The following is a 27,071-nucleotide window of genomic DNA, read 5'->3' as shown; positions in this document are numbered from 1 at the left end:
TTATGTTGTGCAAAGTCAATCAAATGATGACATCTAATGGGTAGTCGACCTACAACTCGGAGAATTCTCCTGTCCTATAGGGTTCAATGGTAAGCCATGCAAACATCAGCTTGCAGCCTCAGCAAAATACATGAAAAATAATATCAATAGCATTCCAACTGAATCTCCACAAGGACGACAATTCTTTGCAGTTCTTGCTCTAGGGAGCAGCTGCCAAGACATCAGTTTCTACAGTAGTGTCAACCAAAAAGCAGATGAAGAGCACCTACGTTCTCTCCGTTGATGTACAATGGTCTAATGAAGACGTAAAGAAATCATTGGAAGGTCCACTCCCACCCTTTGATGACCCACTTCAAGACTGTGTTAGACATGATACTGATCAAGATCATATAATTACAGGTAATGGCATGGATGAAATCAACAGAGTTGAAACAGTAAGGAAGCAACTATGTCATGTAATGGACGACATTGAAAATGGACTAGGTAATAGTATCTCAAGTGAAGATGGTTTCTTGGCTGCAGTAGGAAAGTTTTGCTCAACCTACTGGAAGATTCGGGGTAAACTAACCCATCCATCCAACAAACAGCAGCGCTTGATTTCTGCATTACACATGTTTAGTAGCCATATAGGGCTAACCAAACATAAGCAAAAGATACATGTACAACCCACAGCTGTCAGTAGAAGACGGCCCATCAAGACATCAGCTTCTGTTCCAACAAAGGTGGGGCGCCCCACGCTATTTAGTAAAAAGATGGCTTCTGCTGCTGCTGCTGCTGCTGCTGCTGCTGCTGCTGCTGCTGCTGCTGCTGCTGCTGCTGCTGCTGCTGCTGCAAGTAGATACGTAATGCCGAAACGAATTCAACGATCAAAGAAAGGACACAGTCTGGAAATCAGTTTAAAGGGAAACACTAAAAATGCGCTATAACACAATAACTTTATTAGTAGCTACACGTAAATGATTTTACAGTAACAGGTCCTGTCTTGGCTTTCAGTTTTGCTTAATTCTTTGCATAGTTCAAATGAGACAACAGCGACAGTCATTTTAGTTGTGCCACTTTCACAATGTTGAAGTAAATTTGCTTTCATAAGTCCAACTATAGTCTGCTTTGTCTACTATTCTACACAGACCCTGAAGTAAGGATTTCAAATTGATCGGCCATTTAGTCAGAGTTGTAGCCGTCATTTTGAAGCGGCTCTATTGCAGCCTCCATTTTGAGAAATGAATGACTAATTACATAACCCTTCGTCGAGTCTGATCCATGTCATAACTGGTAGATTGATGTGAAATCCGTGCTTGGAACACATCATACTGTATATTCAACAATCTGACCACCAGTCCAGCAGTACTACATTTGAATGAACAACTGTCAGTATGTTTATGGCGTTGTAACGCAAAGATTCTTTTAAATCGATGATGTTTACATGACTTAAATTTCAACTTTGGTTGACTTTATGCAAATAGATATATTAATTTTTATATTTTTGACACACGCCCATATTTGTCTTTATTACATACATAAACAGTCCCGCCTCAACATCCAAACAACTAAGGCATGCATGTCCTAACTCATCCATACATCCACTATCTCTAAATTTAAATGTTGTAACACCAATCTAGCAATGTAAGACCACAATCTGATAGACAATTGTTGTAATGAACTGTTTAAAGACTATGAAAAACATCCTGTTGCTCACTGCATAATTCTTGAAGCTATAGAACATAGAATCTTGAAACTGTAAGATGACCATAGACCGAGAGTTTCCACAGCAAATGGACAAAAGAAGATAACACCAGCTGCTGAAAGCTCATAGTTTATAGTTGGTAGATTGCAACCACCTAGCACTGCTCCATTACTATATTTGATAGTATCCCCTCCTCAGTACATTCGAATTAAGCTGCAACTAATCACAAAAATACTTGCTCCAGCAGTTGCAATATATGACATATAACAAATGTACGCAACAAGATATCTAATACTTTTTAGTCTTAGATTGACCAAAAACATGCATTTGCATACTCTGTGTTTGTTTGTTGAGCCACATGCCTCTTTTGCTTTAGAATATCCAACCAATCAAAACTTTCGGCAATAACAATGGGTGACATCACATTAGTCCACAGTCGTGACAGAAAATTATGGACGCGTTTTCACTAGCACTTAGACCAGTTTAACGAGTGGTTTAAGCTAAACTGGTTTAGGGATTAACATGTTTCCACCTGCACTAAACCAGTTACCAGGGTATATTCTAAACCTAAACCGCTTTCCTAGACCTACTTTGTAGTAGTTCAGCAAAGTGATGTAGATTGAACTATGTCGTGACAGTAACGCGCTTGCTTAGATGGCTTCTCGACAACGCTGTTTGATGATATTGACTGTTGTGCTGGTATAGGATTACCTTCAAAGATGTAAGGGTTGTTAATTAACTAAAGAAGAGAGAGGGAGAAGATGGTGTCCTTGGTCATCGTCATGCAAATTCCTAGTACTATCATGTGACAACCAACAGTTGCTCTGACTCTGCGACAGAGCAGCCAATACTTCAAACAAGCCTACAAGTGTTCCTAGACAACTTGTCTTGCACAGCCCGGATGTGAAAGTTCCTAAGAGAAAACAGTCGCTTTCTTGAACTTGTTTAGTTTATAAACGCATTTAACTTTGCTTACGACTGAAATTAGGTCTTGCCAGCACAGCTGCCCTGGTTTGAACTGTTTACTCAGGTGTGGTTAATGACACTTTCCTACAATGCAAATGACAGTATAAAGTTAAGAGCTATCAGTTTACTTTTCATTAGAACAGTTTTGAATTACTGACCTTGTGGTTGTTTGTTTGTCATCATCGTCACTGATATCTATAGTTTCCGGCTAAAACGAAATAATTTGACAAAATTGCAACAAACATACCTATATATTTGTCGTTTAGTTTTAATTGGTGTTATATGTTTTTGTTTTGTCTGGTATATTCAAATTTCTTATAATAAATCATACATTTATCTATGATTACTCGATGATAGATACAGGTAAGTATTTGTTCTCATATTTGAAGCTGAAGGCAATGCAATACCTCAATTTTTCTTTTTTTAGCCCCTGTTGCGTTTGAAAACTTGACTCGTTTTCTTTTCTAAAAAACCAAATCGATTCATATTGTACTAAACTGACACGGTAATAGACTCGTTTACATTTATTGTACATTTCATTATTTATATACTTATTATTATTATAATATTTGATTTATATATTTTAATTATCTATTATTATTTGTTTTGCTCAACCAGATCGGTCTAGTTTCAAGAAGCACTGTGTTTTATAATAATAATTATTATTATTGTTGTTATTATTTGTCAATTTTTATCAGCAGAAGTGGCTGCATGTAATCAAAACGTCAGAAATCGATCGTTTGGTCGAATTTTGAAATTTGGAGAAGATGACGTCAGAATAATCAGAAACTTTGTGATATGATTCTATGCATTGCTGTAAGCATTCGATGTAAATCTTGATTTGTCAAGTTGCATTGTAGCGATTTGGCGAGACATTACTAGTATGCAGAAAATGGCGTCTGTCGTGCTTGACCACGTGTACTTTGCGCTGCTGATTCTCGTCAACGGTAGCCTGGACAAACACTGAACGAGTGCAGAAACGTTTGACTAATTGTTTAAAAGTAGGAAGCAGCGAATAGAAACGGTCTGTGTACTAGAAGAAAAGTTCTAGCGATATTCCTACTATGCAGAAAGCTAGTGTCACGTGGTCACGTGCACTCACCACGTACTACAGTTTTGCGCGGCCTGTTACAAGACGACAGTCGTTCGCAAATACGAGGAAACCAAACGTTGCACAAGAAGCTAATGTCTAGACGTTAATTTTTATCAGCAGAAGTGACTGCATGTCATCAAAACGTCAGAAATTGATCGTTTGGTCGAATTTTGGTATTTGCAGAAGATGACGTCAGAATAATGAGATACCTTGTGATATGATTGTATATATTGCCATAAGCATTCCATGTAAGTTTTATTTCGTCAAGTTGAATTGTAGCGATTTGGCGAGACATTACTAGTATGCAGAAAATGGCGTCTGGCGTGCTTGACCACGTGTACTTTGCACTGCTGATTCTCGTCAATGGAAGCCTAGAAAACACTGAACGAGTGCAGAAATGTTTGAATTATTGTGGAAAAGTGGGAAGCAGCGGATAGAAACGGTCGGTGTACTAGAAGAAAAGTTCCAGCGATATTCCTACTATGCAGAAAGCTAGTGTCACGTGGTCACGTGCACTCACACGTACTACAGCTCTGCGCGGCCTACACAAAATGACAGTCGTTCGCAAATACGATGAAACCAAACGTTGCACAAGAAGCTAATGTCTAGACGTTCATTTTTATCAGCAGAAGTGACTGCATGTCATCAAAACGTCAGAAATTGATCGTTTGGTCGAATTTTGAAATTTGGAGAAGATGACGTCAGAATAATCAGAAACTTTGTGATATGATTCTATGCATTGCTGTAAGCATTCGATGTAAATCTTGATTTGTCAAGTTGAATTGTAGCGATTTGGCGAGACATTACTAGTATGCAGAAAATGACGTCTGTCGTGCTTGACCACGTGTACTTTGCGCTGCCGATTCTCGTCAACGGTAGCCTGGACAAACACTGAACGAGTGCAGAAATGTTTGAATTATTGTGTAAAAGTAGGAAGAAGCGGATAGAAACGGTCGGTGAGCTAGAAGAAAAGTTCAAACGATATTCCTACTATGCAGATAGCTAGTGTCACGTGGTCACGTGCAGTGACTGTGTTGTGATTGCTGGACAGGTGGAAGCAACTTCGTGTTCGTTTATAGGTTGAATAGAGCTGCTTTTAGCGCAGTCTGACCGGATTTAGCACGTATTCCTAGTTACCAGAAAGATTCCTGTTATGCAGAAATTACCAGAAAAAAGATGAACAGGCTCCACCTCTCTTTGTTTGGTAGCTGCTAACGAGAATTCGGCCATCGGGCGTCCGTCCTGTACATTGTGTTTAGTCCTTTGCTTTAAGGGTTTAGCACATACATTTGTACGTGTATGTTTCCCCAACAACAACCAGGGCGAGGTGTGTAGCTGTACCTGACTTGTAACATTTTGCTTGTTCCACAGTGTTTCTGCATAGTGGTTCTGCAGTCTCCCAGCTTGAATTTTGTGTGTGCGTGGCTGAGCGGCCGTGGTGTTGTTGCAACGATCACTAGTGTCGTCTTCAACAGAAATTTGGCGTTTGACGAGAATTTGCAAAGGAGAACGTGCATTGTCCATGACAGCGTCTGTTTGTGGGACAAATCGGCTCGGCCGACCTGTAATTACGCTAGTGCGTCTCTATTCATTTCTGTTTTACGGTATCCAAAGTCAGGGCGAACAGACGCCTAGCTAGTCTCCATGTGCACGTGCATGTTTTCCCGCATTGCTGTTTTGTTTTGGCTCTGGGGTCACCTCATTACAACAGTAAGCGACGACTAGTTAGAGAAGGCGCACCAACAACAAGACGCCTAGAGAAGCTGCACAAAGAAAGAGACTTTTACATTCTTGTGAGCTGGAAAATCGGTGGTGAGCTGCTTGTTTGGTCTCCATTTGTAACCTAGGTTTCCCACCAACAAACAGAACAATGATCACGCTCGTTACCTCATCACGTAAGGCAAAGATTGCAAGCCGGCCCAGCGTCGAGGCTCTCCGACTTGTAACATTTGGCTTGTTCCATCATTTGGAAACAACTACATTTGTAACATGCATTTAGAAACAACGCCTAGCTAATCTAGCTGCATTTGTAACGTTCCCACATCTAATTTTGTTTTGGCTCTGGTACCTATGTCACGCCTAAAACCGGCCATAGTTACGACCTCAAAAGCTGCACAAACAATCACCTGCACAAAGAACCGACGAGCGAAGGTTGTAAGAAATAGAAGCGAGATCCTACGGGACGTTGGCTGACGGACTGCGTAGCTACCCGTTGTACACGGTAGCAGGCAGTCACGTGATTTACCTCAAGCTCGACCTGTGACCATTTCAATAATGCTTCTTATTACCCACATCATACCATTCTGTCATACGATTTTGTCATAGCACGACTAATTTACCTTCAAGTTGCATACCGGCCGAGGGTTTGCACTTCAAGTGCTTCTTCATTTATACTCCTGAGTCGAGAGAAGCAAGTGTGGCCGAGTTTCTTGCTCAAGGAAACTGCGACAGTGTCGCCTCCACCAGGATCGAACCTTCAACCCTCATCACGGAATACAGATCCTGGATGTCATCACCAACGCTCTACCATCTGCTCCACCGCCCCCGACATTGAATCAAAGCGGACCTTCACGGCTGAGCGGGCGGTTCGTCCAAACTCCCCCCTGAACCCCCAGCCTACGCGCCTGAGTATAGTATATATTAATTAATGTACTACACTGCACCCTATGTGTGAAATTGAAATGCTCAATAACATGCAGGTTAGCTATACTATACATGTTTAGCCATAATGCAACAATGCTCTAATCCATTCTAAAACCAGCAGCAAACAACGCAACAAGCATGCATGGACATTCGCCATATATAGTCATGCAGTCAGTAAGAAGACGGTTAGTCTTCTTGTTTGTTGTTTTTTCCACTTGACGTTGCGCCACCAAGTGGATCACTTCCTTCATCTAATTGATCATAGCCTGGTTGCTGACTAGCTTCGTTGCCTTCGGAGATCGCACCATTGTCTCCCTTTTTGGCTTCGGCTTCTTTTGCCTGCCTCACAAACTCAAAAATGTCCCGCACTGCATATCGAGAAACTGGGGGAAAATCAGCTTTTCTTAGAGCCCACTGCTCCGACTCTTCCCTTAGAGCCCGTCCTAGGTCTTCAACAAGAACGGTCTTGAAGAAGAATTCTGTGGCAACAAGGTATGTCACGTGCTGAATCTTAACCCACCATTATTACTCACTGCAAAGTTTTTCAACGAATGAGTTTTGGCCTTTGTCAACAGATTGTAATCTCCAGATTGATGTTCTTTCGAAGCCTAAAGCCTCGACAGCATCTTCAGCCTACGGAGCTATCACTTGTCAGTTATGCACATAATACAAACAATAACAAAGCTACCTCGCCCTTGACTTTCAACATGTTAAACCAGCTACTTGAATTCGCATCATGTGCTGACAACATGCTCACGTGGCGAACTCCTGCAGCTTTAGCAATCTCAGCACAACGCAACACCAAATGAAAGTCGACGAGTCGGTAAGTATCCTTTACAAAGTATTACGCAAATCTTGCCACGTCAACATTATCTATACGATATCAAGTGTGTGCGATTACTATTGTCCTGCCAGGCTGTCGTCTAGCTTCTGCGAGAATACTTCCAAGAGCTACAAAAAGCACATCCTTGCCCTCAAAGTACGATTTCCAGTTCTCTACCGTAAACTTCTCCAAATCAAAATCTAAACGTAAAAAGTTGCGTATTAATATAAAAAACATAAAGAACACTAATAATAAAAAGTATTTGTAACATTCTGAAAACACAACTATTTTCTGTCTAGCAAACATACGTTGCCGTACACGTAAGGGTCTTTACTAGGTCTATAAATTTCTTATGATTGGCATTTATCTTTCTTTTGCAGCAAAGTTCGAATTCAGTTTTAACTACATAACGTCGTCCGGTCTTTGTCGCTTTACACAATTCACCCCACGTGCACTAATTCCTAATTCATCTTGCAATGCCCCATCTCAACTAACTATTACCATTTATTGATATGTACCTGTCTAGTGTCTGATCTATGCAATTTTCACGTTCATTAGGAGAACTCCCACAATTTTGTATGTAAGGTTCAGATAAAAGGTATCAGTGTGAGTGATCCATCTATCAATGATTTATAGCGCTCACCCTTCTCTGATTGCCAGTAGAAGCCTGTAAAGTAGGGGGCGTAACTGTGTAGGGCGTCGCCATTTTAAATGATGACGTCATGAGTTCATTGCTTCACCTGCAGTGTAGAGGGAGCTACCTCAGTACACATGCAAACGGTAAACTGTATAGCCTTCGGTTGCTGTAAGAAAGACATCGATATCAAGCGAAGGGTGAGTTTCTTTATTCTACCGCTCAAGAAGCCAGATCTCTTGATGCAATGGCTTATCAAGTTGCATTTGAAAGGCCACCCGTATCCAAGCACAGCCGTGTTTGATCTGAGCACTATACTCCAGAATGTTTCGAACGTGACCTAAAAGCTGAGATACTCGGAACAAAGACCGTGAGACGTCGCAAGCCAGCCGCGTTGCCTATAATATTTTCTTTCACGGAGCAAAAACCACAACGTACCACCGGCAGGAAGCGAGCACAAAGAACTGTAAGGCCACGCCTCGCCTTACTAAACATGTAGTGTACCAACATGTACCGTATTGTAGCATTACGCCTATATGTCCACAAGATGTAGACAGAAAGTATATACATATATATATATATATATATATATATATATATATATATATATATATATATATATAACAGAACTAACTACCAAATTCTACACTACGCTACGGTGGGTATATCCCAACTATCAATGTCCTGTACTTCAAGTTGAATTCTTCTGAACAACATCCTTGCATTGTATTTCCACAACTGTACCGAAAGTTGTTGCGTCAAATTCTGGAAAGCTTGATGGAATCGAATTCCGCTGACAGCTGAAGTTTTAGATGCAATAGCTTTTAACGTTTTAATGCTGAACGGAGACCAGAAACCCAATGTTTCCAATACCAAGGGGTAAAAAAGACCACCTGTTGCCAGAACGTTTGCTTCGTGACGTGTGTCCTTCTGTTCTTCACCTGCTTCAGCTGCTGCCCCAGCCCTTACTGCTGCTTTTGTCACGTACAATGGCTGCAATGAGTTTCTGACTGTTATGTCGAAATAAGCTGGTTTGCCCTCTAAAAAGTCAGGATGAAAAACATCACCTGGACGACTTTCGTCACTACCACTGCATCTCACTTCCTTTACCACGTCTTTATTCTCAACTAATAACGCCTGGAAAATGACTTCTGCCAATGCGTTGTGTCTTCTGGTGCGTTCTGGACCTGTACCACAGCTGATGAGGTGATCTCCAAAAGGATCGATGTGTTGACGACAAGTGCACAGGATCGAAGTTGGAGGAGAGGGAAACATCTTAATCCCTAACCAGAGCCGTATAGAAATGACAAACTCATGAGAAAGCATGGAAAGGCCGAGATTAGGGTTTGGTATTGCCCTCAACCACGCTCCCGCATGGGGTGTACTGATGGAATTTAAACGAGCTCTGTCTCTCAAGCTGGCATTGTTCAATAAACAATTGAATAAATCAGCATCGAGTTTTGATTGAATTTGTCGTTGAGTCGAGTTGTTGAAATCTAGAAGCAAATGACTGTGTTCGTTTTTCAGAAAGGAACAACTCTGAAGATAACTTTCAGATTCTTCCAATAGCAGTGAAGTCGGAACGTGTACGTTTGTTGAGGCCAGAGAATTACAAGCTTTCCTAAGGAAATCTTGGACTAACAATTTTGTGGAATTACAACTCCCCACGTATGCAGCTGGTGCAGACTTGACTGCTTCTCTCAAACCGAGACCCCCAAGTCGTACAGGTAGTGTAGCCTGCAACCATGCTGTGTCTGTAATGGAGGATCGACAGATGATTTCCAAAGATCGACGTAAGCCGACATCGAAACGGCGTAATTGGTCTGTCAACAAAGCAGGAGTCACAGTACGTAACAAATGATTGATTTTACAGATACTCTGACAGCTCCGTAGCAAATGCAATTCAACTTGTGGATCCTCAAGGTTACTCAGAAGCGTTTGAGACTCCAAGACTTTATCAACACGTTTGGATATAGATGATCTGAAAAAGTCTACAGAGCCATGGACTGGTGATCCTAGCAACTCAACCCCTTCTGACAAACGACTGACTTGACTGGGAAACAAGGGAAAAGCTTGGTCTCCAGACGGCCAGTATAGTTCACATTTATTTAAGTTGACATGTAAGCCATAACTGGGACCCTTTTCCGAAACACTTTGTAATAAAGAAGATACAGACTCTCTCGAGCCGAAAAATGTCCCATCATCCAAATACCAAATTTGAAGGTGTAGGTTCGAAATAGCGCCAATAGAATCCAATAATTCCAGAATCACAAGTGAGAACAGAAGAGGGCTCAAGGGATCTCCCTGTTGGACACCAGCTGTAGATAAGATTTGATGCCTACCGTAACGCATCTCGATCGCGTGGAGCGTACAGGGACTCGTTCCCTTGTGGACGGTATGTGCTTTCGGGGTCGTAATCAACGCGAGCTGATGACTCGCGCTTACTAGGAATTCCTCGTTCAAGACCAATAATTACAAGGGTCTATCCCCAGCACGACGAAGTTTCACAAGATTACCCACGCCTCTCGGAGCAGGTCGACACTCGCTGACTTCGTCAGTGTAGCGCGCGTGCAGCCCAGGACATCTAAGGGCATCACAGACCTGTTATTGCCTCAGACTTCCACCGGTTAGACACCGATAGTCCCTCTAAGAAGTCGACCGACGTCCCCGGAGAGACGACGTGACTAGTTAGCAGGTTAAGGTCTCGTTCGTTATCGCGATTATATATATATATATATATATATATATATATATATATATATATACCTACATAAAGAATCTAGATCTGAACACAACACTCTGTTATTGTAAAAAAGCCGGTGCCACAACATTACACACTACTGTAGTAACGTTAAATTTTAATTGAATATGCAAACATTCCTGTATACTGTTACACATTGTGCTTACGTACCATGCAAACCAAGTACTATTCTATTTTGGTGGAGAATAACCCACTCCAATACTTTAAATTTAGTAAATGGACTAAATCAGTAAATGACCATGTGCTAGGCGGTTGAAGAGATTCTCTTGGGTGCATCTAGCAAAAAGGCCAAGGAAGATAATGAAGAAGCAGCACCTCAAAAAAAATATTTTTTGTGCTGATGTTCCTAAGTCTACTCGGGAGGTAAGAACACAGTATGACCTGGATGACATCCTGGGAAACTGTGATGACCATTCTTACTGCATACACACGTCATCACCAGTCAGGGCAGTAACAGCAACTATAATGGAAGTTAAATTTGATGTCAGTCGAAGTCAGCTTGCAATCACGGATGATACCCAAGAAGTTCTTCCAGCTAGTCAAAAAGTGAAGCATCAGAACAAGTAGAGACTACCCTAGATAGGGACTTTGATCCATCGTTCAGTGTTCACTCTAGTGATTGTAATCAAAGTCTGTCTGATGTCATTGATTCTGAGCCTGACAACTCAACTCTTTCAACTGGAAGGACCAATTCTACTGATGTTTCAAAATTTATTGTTTTTAATGACTGCCTTCAAGAACTGTTTCAGTTTTGTCCAGTCTGTGGCTCACCTGTCGTTAGCCACACTCAATTCTGCACAGGTACACTTTTAACAGTGAACATCATCTGTTCCAAAGGACATGAAAGGCAATGGAGATCACAACCAGCCATTGCAAGAATGTCTGCTGGCAACCTGATGGTCTCTGCAGCAATTTCGTTTTCTGGAGAAAATTACAGTAAAATTTCTCACTTTGCAGCAATTCCATAACTACAGTTTTTGTCAGAATCAACATATTACAGAATACAGGATCAGTATGTTTCCCCAGTTACAAATGATGCCTGGAAGAGACATCAACAAGAAATTTTGAAGTCTGTAAGTGGATCACTTTTGATTATTGGGGATGGAAGATGCGATAGTCCAGGGTATTCAGCAAAATATGGAACATACACCATTATAGACTAAAACAAAGACAAGATACTTGACTTTCAGTTGGTTCAGGTGGGTAAAGTTGTCAACTTTGTTGCTATGGAAAAGACAGGACTTGAAAGGTCACTTCAATATTTTTTGAATGAAGGTCTTTCCATACATCAATTAAATACAGACAGACATCCACAAATCACTAGCTTTATGCAGAAACACCTAATCAGTTGAACATCAGTACGACATATGGCATGTCTCTAAAAGGGTTTCTAAGAAGCTCGTCAAACAGGGCAAGCAAAAAGCTTGTCAGAGCCTCCTTCCATGGATACCATTAATTTGCAATCATTTGTGGAGGTGTGCTTCATCTTGCCATGGTAACAGAGAAATCTTGAAAGAGAAATATATGTCTATTCTTTATCACAATTCTGATGTACACACTTGGGCTAGTGCAAACCACTTTCTAGAATGTGCCCACCAGCAACTTCCTGAGGAAAAGAGACAAGGCAAGGAGTGAGGTTCTCCTCCTCATGAAACATTGAAGTCAGTTGTCCTTGACAAAAAATTATTAAAAGATATTGGCAAACTTAAGCCATTTTGTCATACTGGAATACTTGAAGTGTACTCTCCCTTGTACTAAAGTACTGTTCCAAAAGGCTGCACTTTGGCTACAAAGGAATGATTGCTCGAACCAACTGGCAGCTCTTGATCACAACAATAATGTCGACAGAAGCCAAGCTACAACAGCTCATTAATAAAAGAGGTACAAAGTTGTCTTTCCTAAATCCAAAAAGCAATGGATTGCAAAACCCATAATGGAGCCAAAGTACTATGGATATCTTAATGATATGCTAGCTGCAGTTCTTGAAAGAAGGAGCACCACCCACAAGTCACTGAAGACTAAGAAAGCTTATCCACCACAAGCCTCTATACACCTAATATTGCAACATGCCCTAGACCACCAAAGGAAACGGTTATAGAAAATTACAAAAGCAGATTCTAATGCTAGCTAGCTAAAAACTTTACACTGGCCACTGTTACCCATCGCAACTTTCTTGAAATCCAATATATTCCCCAGTTTATTCAGGAAAGTGCCCTCTGATAGAACTCACAACACATGATGGTATCACTCTTCTCACTCCCCTTCCCATTTTCCTGTGTACCCAGTATGCAAATTGCCGGTAAGATGTGAACCTCGGCAACCTGGAATGTCAAGTATTTACATTACACAAACGACTTCGATCAGTATGCTCTAGCACAGTACTAACCTGCACGTTAGTGGCTCCGTGATAGAATCCTGTCTCACGTCAACCATTGCCACCACCGCTGTGCGCAGCACCCCTCCATTTAGGCACGCAGAAGCAAAATTTTTGTGCTGAGTGATGCAACGTAAACTATGCAACATCCAGTCTAGTTCGTCCATTTCTTGGCAACAAAGGCATTCTTTACCGGTAGGCACGATACCACACGTTTCACAGCTACACCAGTCCATGTTGCTCACTTTCTCTCCATCTTCAGTTGATCCCCTTTCGTCATTGCCGTCTAGATTTTGCATACTATCGGCATCTTTCGTACTCGAAGAATCATCAACTACTCTACGCTCAGGTTCAAAACGGTAAGTTTCAATGTCAGCCATGTCCAAGTCTACATCTGGCAGCTCCCACGTATATTAGCGTTATACGCGTACTGTGCGCATCAGAACTCATGACGTCATAATTTAAAATGGCGGCGCACTACTCAGTTACGCCTCCTACTTTACAAGCTTTTACTGGCAATCAGAGAAGGGTGAGTGCTGTAAATAATTGATAGATGGATCGCTCACACTGATACCTTTCATCTGAACCTTACATACAAAATCGTGGGAGCTCTCCTTTAATATTAAGTATCATAATTAATGCAACAACTTCAGACTGTACACTTTTACTGAGTCCTTCATACCAACAATTTCTTGTTTCAGCTTTTTGAGGTCAGACTCCGTAGCTTTGTAAACATCAGGAATAGTAGTTGTTCTTCTGCCCAACGATAGTACTTCAGTGTAAACCTGAGAAAATATGCAACACGCATCACAACTAAATACAACATGTATTTGTCTATCGAATCTTCTCCAAGCGTAGGCGGTTGATTATTCATACGGTACGGTCAACGGCCATACATGTTACAATCGCGTGTTTGACATACATTCAACAAGTGCTATTTGCATTCACTGCATACATCAAATTGTGTACTATGTATTGCAAATTTATTTCCTCTGTGCAATTGAGTAATATGGAATTAATAATAGGATACATGCATGCGAAAGTGGAAAGTACTGAGGCAATTTGCTTCTATTTCAAAACTACTGCTACAAAAGATTTATTAACAGATAAACACAAATATAATTTAAATGAGCATAGAATATGTGTGTATACACAATATTTATTAAATTAAGTTAATTAAGTTACGTTAAGTTAACTATTCTTGTTTAAGTTGACGGTATCACTCATTTATTTGTTGATAGTTGTTGTGTATACCTGGGATGATTCTATTTCAAACCACATACCATGGCATTGGCCGTTATATGGTTGGTGACATGAATGACAGTATACTGTGTGTGTGTGTGTGTGTGTGTGTGTGTGTGTGTGTGTGTGTGTGTGTGTGTGTGTGTGTGTGTGTGTGTGTGTGTGTGTGTGGTGCTAGATTTCAATTGGTAAGAGATTGCATTTGAGCTAGGCATAATTTCCCTAGGCAATAAAATTACACACAATTGCTTCTTTCGACTCAGGAGTATAAATGAGTACCTGATCATTGACAGGAGTCGACATGACTGCTGGCTTGGCAGTAACATCACGCAAGTAACATCGTGCAGCAGACGGATACTTGTGGGCCTTGGTGTCCAGGGCCAGAGCTGCGCTGTAGTCAGTGCACCTGGATGACTCCGGCCAAGCTCCAGGTGGATTGTAGCACTGGCCCTAAGTCACCAATTGCAAGTAGCGCATGGAGGCCCCGTCTCTAGAGGCAAGGGACGATATCTCTGCAACTGACCTTAAGGTCGACGTCGAATGACGTGGAGGGCTTGACATTTGTCCATTTTGTGTGTATGCACGTGTCTGTCTGTCTGTCTGTCTGTCTGTTGTTTGTTTGTGTGTGTGTGTGTGTGTGTGTGTGTGTGTGTGTGTGTGTGTGTGTGTGTGTGTGTGTGTGTGTGTGTGTGTGTGTGTGTGTCTGTCTGTCTGTCTGTCTGTCTGTCTGCTTGTGTGCGTGGCTGTGTGTGTGTGTGTGTGTGTGTGTGTGTGTGTGTGTGTGTGTGTGTAGTGTGTGTGTGTGTGTGTGTGTGTGTGTGTGTGTGTGTGTGTGTGTGTGTGTGTGTGTGTGTCTGTGTCTGTGTCTGTGTCTGTGTCTCCGTGTCTGTGTATGTGTGTGTCTCCGTGTCTGTGTCTGTCTGTCTGTCTGTCTGTCTGTCTGTCTGTCTGTCTGTCTGCCTGTCTGCCTGTCCATCTGTCTTGTCTATTGTTACATGTGAAAATTTGCTTTCGTTGTATTTTTAAAGTCTAAAATCAACAAAACAATCTGTCTATCCGTCTGTCTGTCTGAGAGCTACTGATCTTTTCCACAGTTCAGTGACTCCCAACCAATGCCCTGACATTGTTGCCTACAATCAATGGCCGCAGGCATTACATCGTTATGGCCGTTAGGAATGTCACAGACTGGTTTTCAAGATATACGAATTGCTATGTTTGTATGCGCTCTTGGAGCAGTAAATGCAAACGGATATTCTAAAGGGGCATCAGTTTGAAAGTGTTGTTGATCAACACGGTGTTCCGTCGACTTTCACGTCAACAGCAAAAAAAGACAAAAAGTTAGTAAAATGAATCTTAGTCAAATAGTTTGTTGTCTTCTAGCCCGTTTGATGTTGTTTCTTTTACGTCATCTAAGTAAAGAACATGTCAGAGATATTCTGCATATTTGATATAAGAGAATCCAAGACTGAATGGTGACTTGGCCTTCTCAAGAGAAGCAATCTTTGATGGATTGCAAACTTTCAATGTCCAGCAAAAAAAACACAGATCCCGCCTGTAGTGTGTGAATCGTTGTCCACCAGCCAACATTATATAATAAGACAAGACTGTAAAAGTTTGTACTCTACTGTACTTTCCTGGTGTGTCGTGTTCTACGACTCTGTTAGGTATTACCTAATACACACACGAGAGGCTGCGGTTCCACGTGGCTCTATTGTCAAACTCACACCACGCACACTCAAGTTACACAGTACCCGTATCTACCTGCTACTATATATAGTCCATATATACTCTACATCCCTTTTTCTTTAAACACAAAAAAAAAACAAAAAAAAAACTGCAACACAACCATCTAGACGTTCAGTCATTATACAGTACTGTCAGTTTTTTTTTTTAGCTACGTAACATAGTCTTGAAGATACTTTGGACTCTTCACCACTCGTCCACTTCTGGTAGTTCTCGTTGAGTTGTCTTGGGAGGTAGTGGTAGATACTGGCCGGTTCTCTATCTGTCTCTTCGGTGTTTTCGTAGTCTTTGACTGTACAACTTGCTGAGGTGCATGGTTGTCATTCCTTCCTCCTGCTGTGTCCTTTACCTGCTGGGTAGGAATCCTCACTGGTTCTTCCTTGACCTTCCTCAGATGAACCCTATTGCGTCTCAATTCTTTACCATGTTCCGTCACTATTCTATAAGATCTATTGGGTAGCACATTAGTCACTACTGCCTTCGGCCACACTACGTCTCGTTTCTGTGTTAGTGGCTGTACTCGTACCGTATCACCTGGACGCAATTGTGGCAAATTTCGAGCGTTTCTGTCGTAATTCGCCTTTTGTTTGTCTTTGTTGACCCGCTGATGGTCACTCTCATCTGGATTCATCTTTGGTTCAAGAAGACTAGCTTTCGTCGGAAGAAGGGTGCGTGTTCTCCTATTGAACAGTCGTTGTGCTGGACTTGTGGCAAGTCCTTCACTCGGGGTGTTCCGATAATCAAGTAATGCTAGGTAAACATCTGTACCTGCTTCTCGCGACTTCTTGAGAATTCTCTTGGCTACTTTAACTGCATTTTCAGCTTTTCCGTTACTCTTCGGATATCCTGGACTTGCAGTATTATGTTGAAAATTCCATACGTCTGCAAAATGAGCAAATTCTTGTGACTGAAATTGCGGCCCATTATCGCTAAACAAGTGCTCAGGAATTCCGTGTCTAGCAAATTGTTGTTTCAATGATTTGATCACAGACTTCGACGTTGTTTCATGTAGTCGCTCCATCTCAAGAAAATTGCTTTGGTAATCTGAAATTACCAAGTAGTGCTTGGACCTATACTCAAACAAATCAACTCCAACTTTCACCCAAGGTCGTTCTGGGACATGGTGCGATACTAGTGTCTCCTTAGACTGCTTCACTGGATACTTGTTGCATTCTTCACATGACTCTATCTTGTCTCTTATCTGTCCTGTCATGCCTGGCCACCAAATACTTTGTTTTGCACGACGAATGCAGCCATTGATGCCCAAGTGCGTCGAATGTACTCTGTCTAGCATATGGGATCGCAGTTGATCCGGGACTAGAAGTCTGTCTCCACAAAAGACTAGTCCATTCTGTACTACCAGCTGATCACGAACACCAAAATAAGGGGTCAGTGCTCTCGGTATCTGCTTCTTGTGATCTGGCCATCCTGAAAAAATCATTTCCTTCAGCTGCTTAATACCATCATCCGCGATTGTTGCCTGTCTAATCTTTTGTACTGTTTCAGGTTTCAAAGATAGCAAAGCATTGTCTTGTTCCTCATCTGCGTCTATTGCCAAAATATCTTCCCGATTAGTCTCTTCTCTAGATCTTCTGTCACTCTCTACTGGTGCTCGGGATAGAGTGTCTGCTAAATGCATATCTGTTCCTTTCTTATATCGAATGGTGATGTCGTACCGCTGTATACGTAACAACATACGTTGAAGACGTTTTGGCGCTGCCTGCAACGGCTTCTTTGCAATCACCTCTAGCGGTTTGTGGTCGGATTCCACATCTACTGCACGACCATAGGTATACTGATCAAACCGTTCGAGTCCGTAAACTATTGCTAACAATTCCTTTTCTATTTGCGCATAGCGCTCCTCCGCATCTGTGAGTCGTCTGCTAGCATACGCTACAGGTTGCCCGTTTTGCATCAACGCAACACCGAGTCCAACACTGGACGCATCACATTGTAGCGTAACACTATCTTCAGCTGAAAAATATCGAAGAACTGGAGCGGAACTAACTGCTGCTTTTATCTGCTCAAAAGCTCTCTCTTGCTGATTCGTCCATTTCCACTCCACGTCTCTTCTGGTCAATTGATGTAGAGGTTCACTAATGTCAGTTAGATTCCGAAGGTATTTGGCAAGATAAGTTACTACTCCTACCAAACGACGAACTGCTGCCACGTCATTCGGTCTGTCCATTGCTAGAATAGCTTTCACCTTTGCTGGATCTGGTCTCACACCTTCCGTGGTCAAGATGTGACCCATGTATGGAACATTCGTCTTTCTTATGCGAAGTTTGTCTCGGTTTAAACGCACTCCTCGCTCCTGACAACGTCTCAAGAGCTGTTTCAGCTTCTTCTCATGATCTGCTACTGCGCTCTCTTCAGTATCTCCAATGCCTGCGATCAGAATATCATCTGCAATGGCCCACACACCATCAATGTCAGCAACCATTTCGTGCAGTCTCCGTTGGAAAACTTCTGGCGCTACGGAGATGCCAAACGGCATACGTTTGTAACAATATCTACCAAACGGGGTACCAAACGTCGTCAGCTCCCTTGACTTCTGATCCAGTTCAATATGCCAAAAACCACTTTTTACGTCAGCCACCGTAAAAACTTTAGCATTTGCTAACTGCGGTAGGATATCATCCAGGACTGGTATCTGATACCGCGATCTCTTCAGCGCTCGATTCAGAGGTTTGGGGTCTAGGCAGATCCTGATGGTACCGTTCGCTTTCTTCACGGCCACCATACTAGACATCCATTTGGTCGGTCTACTTATCTTTTCTATTACTCCAGTCCGCTCTAGTTTGTCTAATTCAGCTTTCAACGGTTGTCTCATCGCTACAGGAACACGTCGTACGGGAATCTGAACCGGTGTCACTGTCTCATCTATGTCAAGTTGTAACGGCTGTCCTAACGATCCAACTTTGCCGTCAAACACTTGCGGATATCGCTCACTAACATTCTCTACCGTCATGAGATCCTTGTCTGTTTCTACAGCGGGGTGTGTAGACGGAGCATCCAACAGCTGTATTCGATCATACTGCACTGTCACTAATTGCATTTGTTGCGCCGCACGTGAACCCAAAATAGAGACTGCTGCTCGATCAACTACTACGAAATGCGCACGGTAGTTTCGATTATTTCTAGGATTCTTCAATCGGAGCGTACAGCGTCCTACGGGAGTCACCTTCGAACGATCATAGAGGGTTAGAACCTGAGGGGTAGACTCCAGTTTGACATGTTTTGGCACATCAGCTCTCCGTATCACATTACACGAGGCACCGGTGTCAACTTGAAACTGTACCATCGACTTGCCTTCCAACAGCATTGTTGCCATGATCTGTGGTCTGTACTTCGCTGTCCTAACTGCATTGACATCATGCTGCCCTGTGAGAGTCAGCGTCATGAGCTCTTCTGCCTCATCACTACTTACAGATTCCTGCGCACAGTGTACACGCGACTTCACGCTTGGCTGACTACGGCACTTCCGCGCATAGTGATTTAGTTTGCCACACTTGCTACACTGCTTTCCGTTCGCTGGGCAGTTCACGCGTCCCTTTGCATGCTGCAAACCACAATACTGACATTCAGTCTTAGCGCTCACCTTCACTGTGTCTTTAGACTGATATCTCTTTGACTTCACTTTGGAGGACTTGGGTACGTACTGCTTCTGCACCCTGTGTACTTCAGTATCTGCTCCGCTCATCGTCTTGGCCCTCTTCTCGGTAGCCTCATACGCCCTGCATAGATCAACACAGTCTGCTAATGAGAGATTCTTTCTTTGCAGGAGTTGTTTACGCAACCCCTGATCATGCACACCACACACGATTCTATCACGGATCATGTCGCTTTCTTGGTCACCAAACCGACAACGTTGAGCTTGCTCTCTCACCGACGTTAGAAATTTGTCAAATGGCTCACCATGATTCTGCCGCCTCTGATCAAGGACAAAGCGTTCGTACGTAACATTTGCTTCACCCACGCAATGCGCTTCCATTAGCTCAATCACTCTTGCCATATCCGTCTTCTCCGCCTCCTCTGCGAATGGTAAGCTATTGTATATGCGCAACCCTGCTCTACCAATGCATGTGATAAACGACGCAAGCCTGTATTCATCTGGCTGCGACGTCATCCGCGTCACGGTCTCGTACGATCTCCAGAGTTGGCTCCATTCACGCCAATTCTCTGCCAAATTACCTTTTACCTGAAGTGGTCCAGGACTGGGAAAGGTCGCTTGAACTAGCAGTTGAGCCGCTGCGCATGCAGCTCCAGCTGCAACGTCTTCCGTGTCGTCACCTTGCCGGTCGGGCGCTTCCCTGGCTCCTAGCTCAGCGCTGCTTCGTGGACTGTCTTCAGTACTCATAGCGCTAGCACTCCTGACACCATGTGTCGTGTTCTACGACTCTGTTAGGTATTACCTAATACACACACGAGAGGCTGCGGTTCCACGTGGCTCTATTGTCAAACTCACACCACGCACACTCAAGTTACACAGTACCCGTATCTACCTGCTACTATATATAGTCCATATATACTCTACACCTGGTGTGAGCTGCAGCACACATGCATTCCTAAAAAACGCAAATAGAATAATTTGTTTATAACACTGATTGTAGGCCACAATGACAGGGCATTGGTTGATGTTACTGAACCCTGGAAGAGATTAGTAGCTCTCAGACAGACAGACTGACAGACAGAGAGACTAGAGGAAGTACGCTACTAGTCCAGTGAGAAGCTAGACGCTAGGCTGTACAGCGACATACTTGTGCTGAAACATGCAGACCACATGTACGTCACCATACAGCCTAGTTCGTGTCGGCCCCAGGTTTCGAACTCTGTTTCCTACACGTCATTTTTAGGTACAAAACAGCAAATCGACATTCAAGTGACCTGTACGTGATGAATTAGTTCCACAACCTGTCTTCTTATATAACTTAGATCTGTATTATACTGCTAGGTTATCCTATGATTAGCGTGATGGATGGCTTTTACAAGCACGAGGGGTGGGGTTATCCGCTAATGAGTGTGATAAACGTTGAGAGGGCATACATTTACAGACCCAAGTAGTAAACAAATGAATTACAAATTTATTTAATTATATACACAGATATACATATAACAGGTAAGTGAACCTGCTGTCTGTCTGTCTGTCTGTCTGTCTGTCTGTCTGTCTGTCTGTCTGTCTGTCTGTCTGTCTGTCTGTCTGTCTGTCTGTCTGTCTGTCTCAGAAATACAGACTCTGCAATTAATTGGTTTGCAGCCCACATTCATCATTACTCTCTAGCTACAGCAATGTACTTCTTATTTAATTACGGTTTGGTCTGCATGTCTGTCTGTCTGTCTGCCTGCCGCTGCCTGTTTGTGGCACCAACAATTCTACCATACAGTATATTGATAGTAATCACATGCACAAACATAATTTGTGTGTGTGTGTGTGTGTGTGTGTGTGTGTGTGTGTGTGTGGGTGGGTGGGTGGGTGGGTGGGGTGGGTGAGTGGGTGGGTGAGTGGGTGTGTGAGTGTGTGGGTGAGTGAGTGTGTGTGTGAGTGTGTGTGAGTGAGTGTGTGTGAGTGAGTGAGTGAGTGGTTAATACATCAATCACGAAACCTACCCGGTAGACTTCAAAAAACAACTCAAACCATTTACGGTTAATCAGGTTGTGGAACTAATTCATTACATACAAGTCACTTGAAGGTCGATTTGCGGATTTGTACCTAAAAACGACATGTAGGAAACAGAGTTTGAAACCTGGAGCCGACACAAAAGAAGTGTTGCAGTTTGCTCAAAGAGAGAAAAGCCCAAAAATTTGCTTCTGTACTGTCACATGCCTAACGTCTATTCATATTACACAATATCTGTCTACTGTGTCTAGACACATACTACTGGAGTCCTATTTCATCTACTTCCATTTCAGATAAGTAGTCTAGTTAGTAAACAGACAGCTTACGTTATTGATCACATACATGCAAAGTCCGCATTTTGTAATTGTCGACTAGATCGAGGTAGTCTCTTTCAGACCAATTTTGCAGCTCCACGGGGCAGTTGAAATACGAGGCTACCTTTACACATGCTTGTTAGTACACGGACCACTTTCGATTTGCTTGCTATGGGCCTGCATACTATATGTATATATATATATATATATATATACATATATACACACACACACACACACACACACACACACACACACACACACACACACACACACACACACACACACACACACACACACACACACACATACATGACCACTCACACACGTGTTCTATGACATGATCTATTAGTTATTGTAGAGATTTCATACACAGCAGATACCAAAATAACACGAATTCACACAATAATTCAATCCAAGGACCATTTTCAGTCGTGCATTAAGTTTGAAATTATCTTTTGGAAATTTCTGCAATGTATAACTCTACAAAATAATGACTACCTCATTACTGAACCCATCTACAACTAGATGTGCTCATGTATGTATTTGTCTAAGTTTGTAATTATTATTAAACAATTTAATCAATTATTTAGACATACCAAAAAGATTGCAGTGCACCAGCAATCATTGCATCGTAAAAGTATGGCTTCTGAAACCCACTACTCGTATTCAATTCCCTGGAAAGTCAATTACTACCGTCTCCACGACGTGCAGCAAACGAGGATCCCAAACTGGGTTCCCTTGAGATGCTGATCAAGAGCGTGCACACACGTTCTACAGTTTGTTTATTTAGCTAGAATACAGCGAGAATACAAGGCGGTAACGTTTCTATTGTATCTAGAATAGCACACGCTATTTTGTAGTACATCAATATTAACTAAAGATCGTTGCACTGATTTTACAAAAAAAAGGAAATTCATCTAAAACGCGTTACGTTTGGTAACGCACGCTACAATATTTGTGTCTATTGATATCAGTGCGGCCTACAACCTGACATCAACCCGCCGCTACCGGCTTCCATACATCTCAGGATCCCGACAAAAGTAAAGGCATGAGTTTGTGACAAGGAAGCAGTGGAGACAATGGTAAATCCTGTAGGTCGAAATAGGTAGATAATACAATTCTAGTAGCAAGAAACGGACAACTTCTGCAATGTGATAGGTGGAAGTCTGGTTGAAACTCTGCCTTGTTTTGACAAAGAGAGGTGGTATGCGTTTAATCCCTAATCCAATTAGCTATCACTAAATGTCTTCCTTGCATCCGTGAAGATGTCTAGCTCTGTAAAATCTAGCACGTCGTATCCATTGGCTCAGTGGTAATGTGTGTGTGTGTGTGTGTGTGTGTGTGTGTGTGTGTGTGTGTGTGTGTGTGTGTGTGTGTGTGTGTCGCTTACATGCCATTGTGGGAATACTGCGCTGTATGCTTGAATTCTAGAAGGCCGTACAAAATGGCGGCATACCACTAGACACCATCATTGATATCAACATGACGTCCTAGACTAAAAATTTTGACGACAAGTAAAACGGGCTGTTCGACAATTGGAGAGGACGTGGGGGAAACCCGTATCTCCTGAAGCGGACGTCCTAGCGGGTTGATTCCAACATCATTTGAAAGCTTACAAGAAGATTCTGGATCAGTTAATGAATACTGTAATTGGTTCTTTATTATGACTCAATTAGTAACTTCCTGCATGACATACATGGCCCTGCCCTCCTCTAGTATTTACACCAGGTGTCAGATAGCTTCAAAGTCACCGCTATAACGCCCAGTACGTAAAGGCTGATGGGGACCTACTTTGAACTATGGATTGATAAGTAAGACAGCTGTAGCTAGCAAGCTTATGCAGTTGAAGCATTGGTTAATCCTATGAACCTAAGTTCACTGGCGGATCTAGAGGGGGTTCCGGGGGGTTACGTGGAACCCCCTAAAATTTTATGTAACGTCATCACGCGGCGATGACCGCGTCCGTACAAGTGAGTCGTACTGTACTCATACTCTTTTGTAGCCTACTAGGCGCGAACATCGGACACAATGCGCCAATTCAGCACATGAAAGAGCGTACTGAACGGCTTCACATCGTCAGTTGACATTTTTGTTTGGCTTCACTAAAAAGTGGTCGCTTGAAAGAAGCTAGTCCTTTCTGACTTCAAGTTGCCAAGACATTCAAAAAACGTTGTGAAGGCTTCTTTCTGTAAAATCAAGGCATTTCAGGCCTGCAGCCAGGAAAAAAGGTGTGGCGGATACGGCTCTGTGTGAGCCGCATCCCACATCTTCCGAGACGTAAAGGTTGAAAAGGCTAGTTGAAATCAAACTGTGGCTTTTTGGCCCAGCTCGAACACCACCGCTTCGTTACTTCCTTGCAATGATAATGTTTCAAAGCAGTTATTTTTCATCTCATGAAAATACATTGGATGGTCACAACATCACAATTTCATGAAACCATATATGTCAATCTAGAGAAGCTTTTCTCGAAAGCAAAGAAAGAGCAGTAACATTTGCCTGTCTAGCGAAAGACATGTAGACTTGCAAAATCAATTGAAATTGTCCGGTACTGTAGATTCATTAATTAACGCATACTTCCGTTCTATGCTATAGATGATTAAATGGAGACGTGGCTGATCCTAACCTTTGTGACGTCACGGAACCCCCATCCGAAAATCCTGAATCCGCCCCTGTAAGTTCATAGCTAGACGTTTTAAACTGGAATCGCTTATTTCACTAGCAACGGCCATCTCTGCTCTTCAATTCCTTTAGCAAATAACCGCAGTAACCATGTCCTCTCTAGCCTCGTCCCCAGACTCACGTGATGGGAGGCTGAAAGTGTCATACGGAAACCGGACACTGCCAGGCGTAATCACGTGAGTCTCGGGACAAATTAGTGAACTGACTTTAGTTGGATGTCTGCCTAGATGAGAAATCGATTTTGGCACGTACGCGGTTGGCGGTCCCTAGTACGTTGCATGCGCATTAAATTACATACGTCTACAAGTACAGCTACTACTTGCTACACACGATACGTGTACCCACAGGAGAGCAGACGATTTCTCCTAGAATATGCCTTCCACATTCTCCAGTTCCTCCGACAACGACAGCTCGTACACCTCTTGCGCTCGCCATTTCGTAGAGACTACAGTACAAGCCACGTTACAAGCTAGATCCGGTTAGCGGACGTTAGAAAATGTCACGTGACTTTAGAAAATCCGGTAGGGTAGCGGTGTCACGGGGATTTGTGCACCCCGTGATTTTGTGTACCCTCGCGCTTTGCTCGCGATTCCAGACCGTCGACTCGATGCTCCAGACCTCATGTCGGGTACACGCGAATTTTTTTTGGGGCCCACTTTCTTCAGTACCCGGATAAACGTCCCGTATACCCTGTAATCTGCACGTGACGTTGGCAGAAGGAACGTAACATGATTGTATTGTTGTTTGCGTTCGTTGACTACTGCGCTCCTTGCGACGCCACACCATTCACGTTGCTGAAGCGGTAGCTGCGTCGTAATTTTCGAACTCGGGGGCCATCAAAGCACATACGCACAAAGTAGCTATGTAGCAGGTAGGCTAGACGTTTCGTCTACCTTACGTTGTGATAACTTATTTTGCTTAGTTCATAATTCAGCAGAAATCTGCGTCAGTGCACTTGCATCGCAAAAGGAGCTGTTCCAACTTTCAGCTGTTCAACCAGAGACCTTCAAACTGGTGTACACGTAATACAGCTAGCTATCTATTAAAATATGCAGACTACTAGTAGCTAGACTACGGTACGTATAGTCACGTAGACATAGATTAACTTTTTAGTTCTTCAGGAATATTGCATGGGCTTACACGTAATCTATACCTCACATTGTATATCTAAAGTAAACATGCTTCTAAGTATAAAGTTTATAATAAACTCTGTCAAGCATTTTTGCTGTTCTGCTGAATACTGGCGGACAGACTGTGCTGTCTCTTTATCTTTGTATTTGCTTCGGCATCACATACCTACTGACAGAAGGAGTTGTTTGAGTTGATCTCCTACTATTAAACACACTGGGGCGGCCAGCTTTTGCAGGAACAGAGCTTGAATTTTTCATGTGTTTTCGTCTCCTGAGGGCTGTAGGCTGCACCGGAATTCTTTGCCTGTGCTTTGTTATCCCTGTATGACTGCCAAAAGTGTGTAATGCTGAAACCAAACGCTGCTGCTTGGTCGGTGGATGTGTTCATTTTCCTCAACATTTCCAGTAGTTTTCACAAACCTTTTTAACAGCTATCAGATACCCATCATTATTTGTCATGTTGGGTGCAAGTCCAGTTTCTAGGTCAACCATGACTTCATTGAGACTTGTTTTGACTGTCTCAATTGTCTGATTCTTGTCTTCACCACTACTGGGTATTTCAGTCTCCTTCATGGTTGTTTTCTGCCTTTTCTGTTGGAACAGATCATCATCCAGCATGGCTGATTCTTTGAAAGAATGCCGTATGTCTTCATTATGCCATTGAATATCAACAGAGAGGGACTGCAAGTACTCTTCATCTAACTTTTGGTGAAGACTGCTATAGAAGCTAATGGGTTGGCAATCTTTTTACAAGAGCTACACCTGCAATGAGCTGATGGGGATCAACAGCAACGAGGAGTGGAGAACGTGAAGGATGAGAAGTCGGCTGTTGTGGAGGACAAAGCAGCAGCATTGGGTACAGATTGTAGTGACTGGATCGTGTAGCACGTGTTTGCTGATAGAGTGATGGATAAGCAGACAAACGGATAGACTGACTCTGTCACAGACAGATGGACAGACACACAGATGTACAGATGGACAGACTCATACAGACAGATGGACAGACTCACAGACAGAGAGATAGACAGACACACAGACAGACAGATGGACAGACACACAGACGGACAGACAGACAGATGGACAGAAATGGACGGGACAGACAGACAGACAAACAATGGACAGACAGATGGACAGAAACAGATGGACAAACAATTGACAGACAGACATACAAACAATGGACAGACAGACAGACAAACAATGGACAGACAGACAGACAGACAAACAATGGACAGATATTTGACAGACAAGCAAACAAACAATGGATAGACAGATGGACAAACAATTGACAGACACAGACAAACAATTGACAGACAGACAGACAGGTGGACAAACAATTGACAGACACAGGCAAGCAGTGGACAGACA

General features: G+C 42.7%; 3 protein-coding genes across 3 annotated transcripts; all 3 read right to left on the bottom strand.

Annotated features, from left to right (window-relative positions):
• Positions 1–6,443: 6,443 nt before the first annotated feature.
• Positions 6,444–16,085, bottom strand: LOC134194337 (oxidoreductase HTATIP2-like). The gene is made up of 7 exons (XM_062663264.1): positions 16,067–16,085; positions 16,014–16,023; positions 13,661–13,791; positions 7,288–7,409; positions 7,075–7,218; positions 6,920–7,019; positions 6,444–6,865 (listed from the first exon to the last, which is right to left on the bottom strand). The coding sequence occupies exons 1-7, from the start codon at positions 16,083–16,085 to the stop codon at positions 6,573–6,575; spliced, it is 819 nt and encodes a 272-aa protein (XP_062519248.1). The 3' UTR covers positions 6,444–6,572.
• Positions 8,472–10,195, bottom strand: LOC134194305 (uncharacterized). Its single transcript, XM_062663233.1, has one exon. The coding sequence runs from the start codon at positions 10,193–10,195 to the stop codon at positions 8,492–8,494; it is 1,704 nt and encodes a 567-aa protein (XP_062519217.1). The 3' UTR covers positions 8,472–8,491.
• On the bottom strand, positions 15,912–25,039 carry LOC134194135 (uncharacterized protein K02A2.6-like). The gene is made up of 2 exons (XM_062663044.1): positions 24,922–25,039; positions 15,912–20,531 (listed from the first exon to the last, which is right to left on the bottom strand). Exon 2 carries the CDS (start codon positions 20,321–20,323, stop codon positions 16,115–16,117), a length of 4,209 nt encoding a protein of 1,402 aa, XP_062519028.1. The 5' UTR covers positions 20,324–20,531; positions 24,922–25,039; the 3' UTR covers positions 15,912–16,114.
• Between the last annotated feature and the right edge of the window lie 2,032 nt (positions 25,040–27,071).

Source organism: Corticium candelabrum, chromosome 18 (genome assembly GCF_963422355.1).
Source record: "Corticium candelabrum chromosome 18, ooCorCand1.1, whole genome shotgun sequence".
Lineage (NCBI taxonomy): Eukaryota > Metazoa > Porifera > Homoscleromorpha > Homosclerophorida > Plakinidae > Corticium > Corticium candelabrum.
This window is presented reverse-complemented; position numbering and strand designations above follow the sequence as displayed.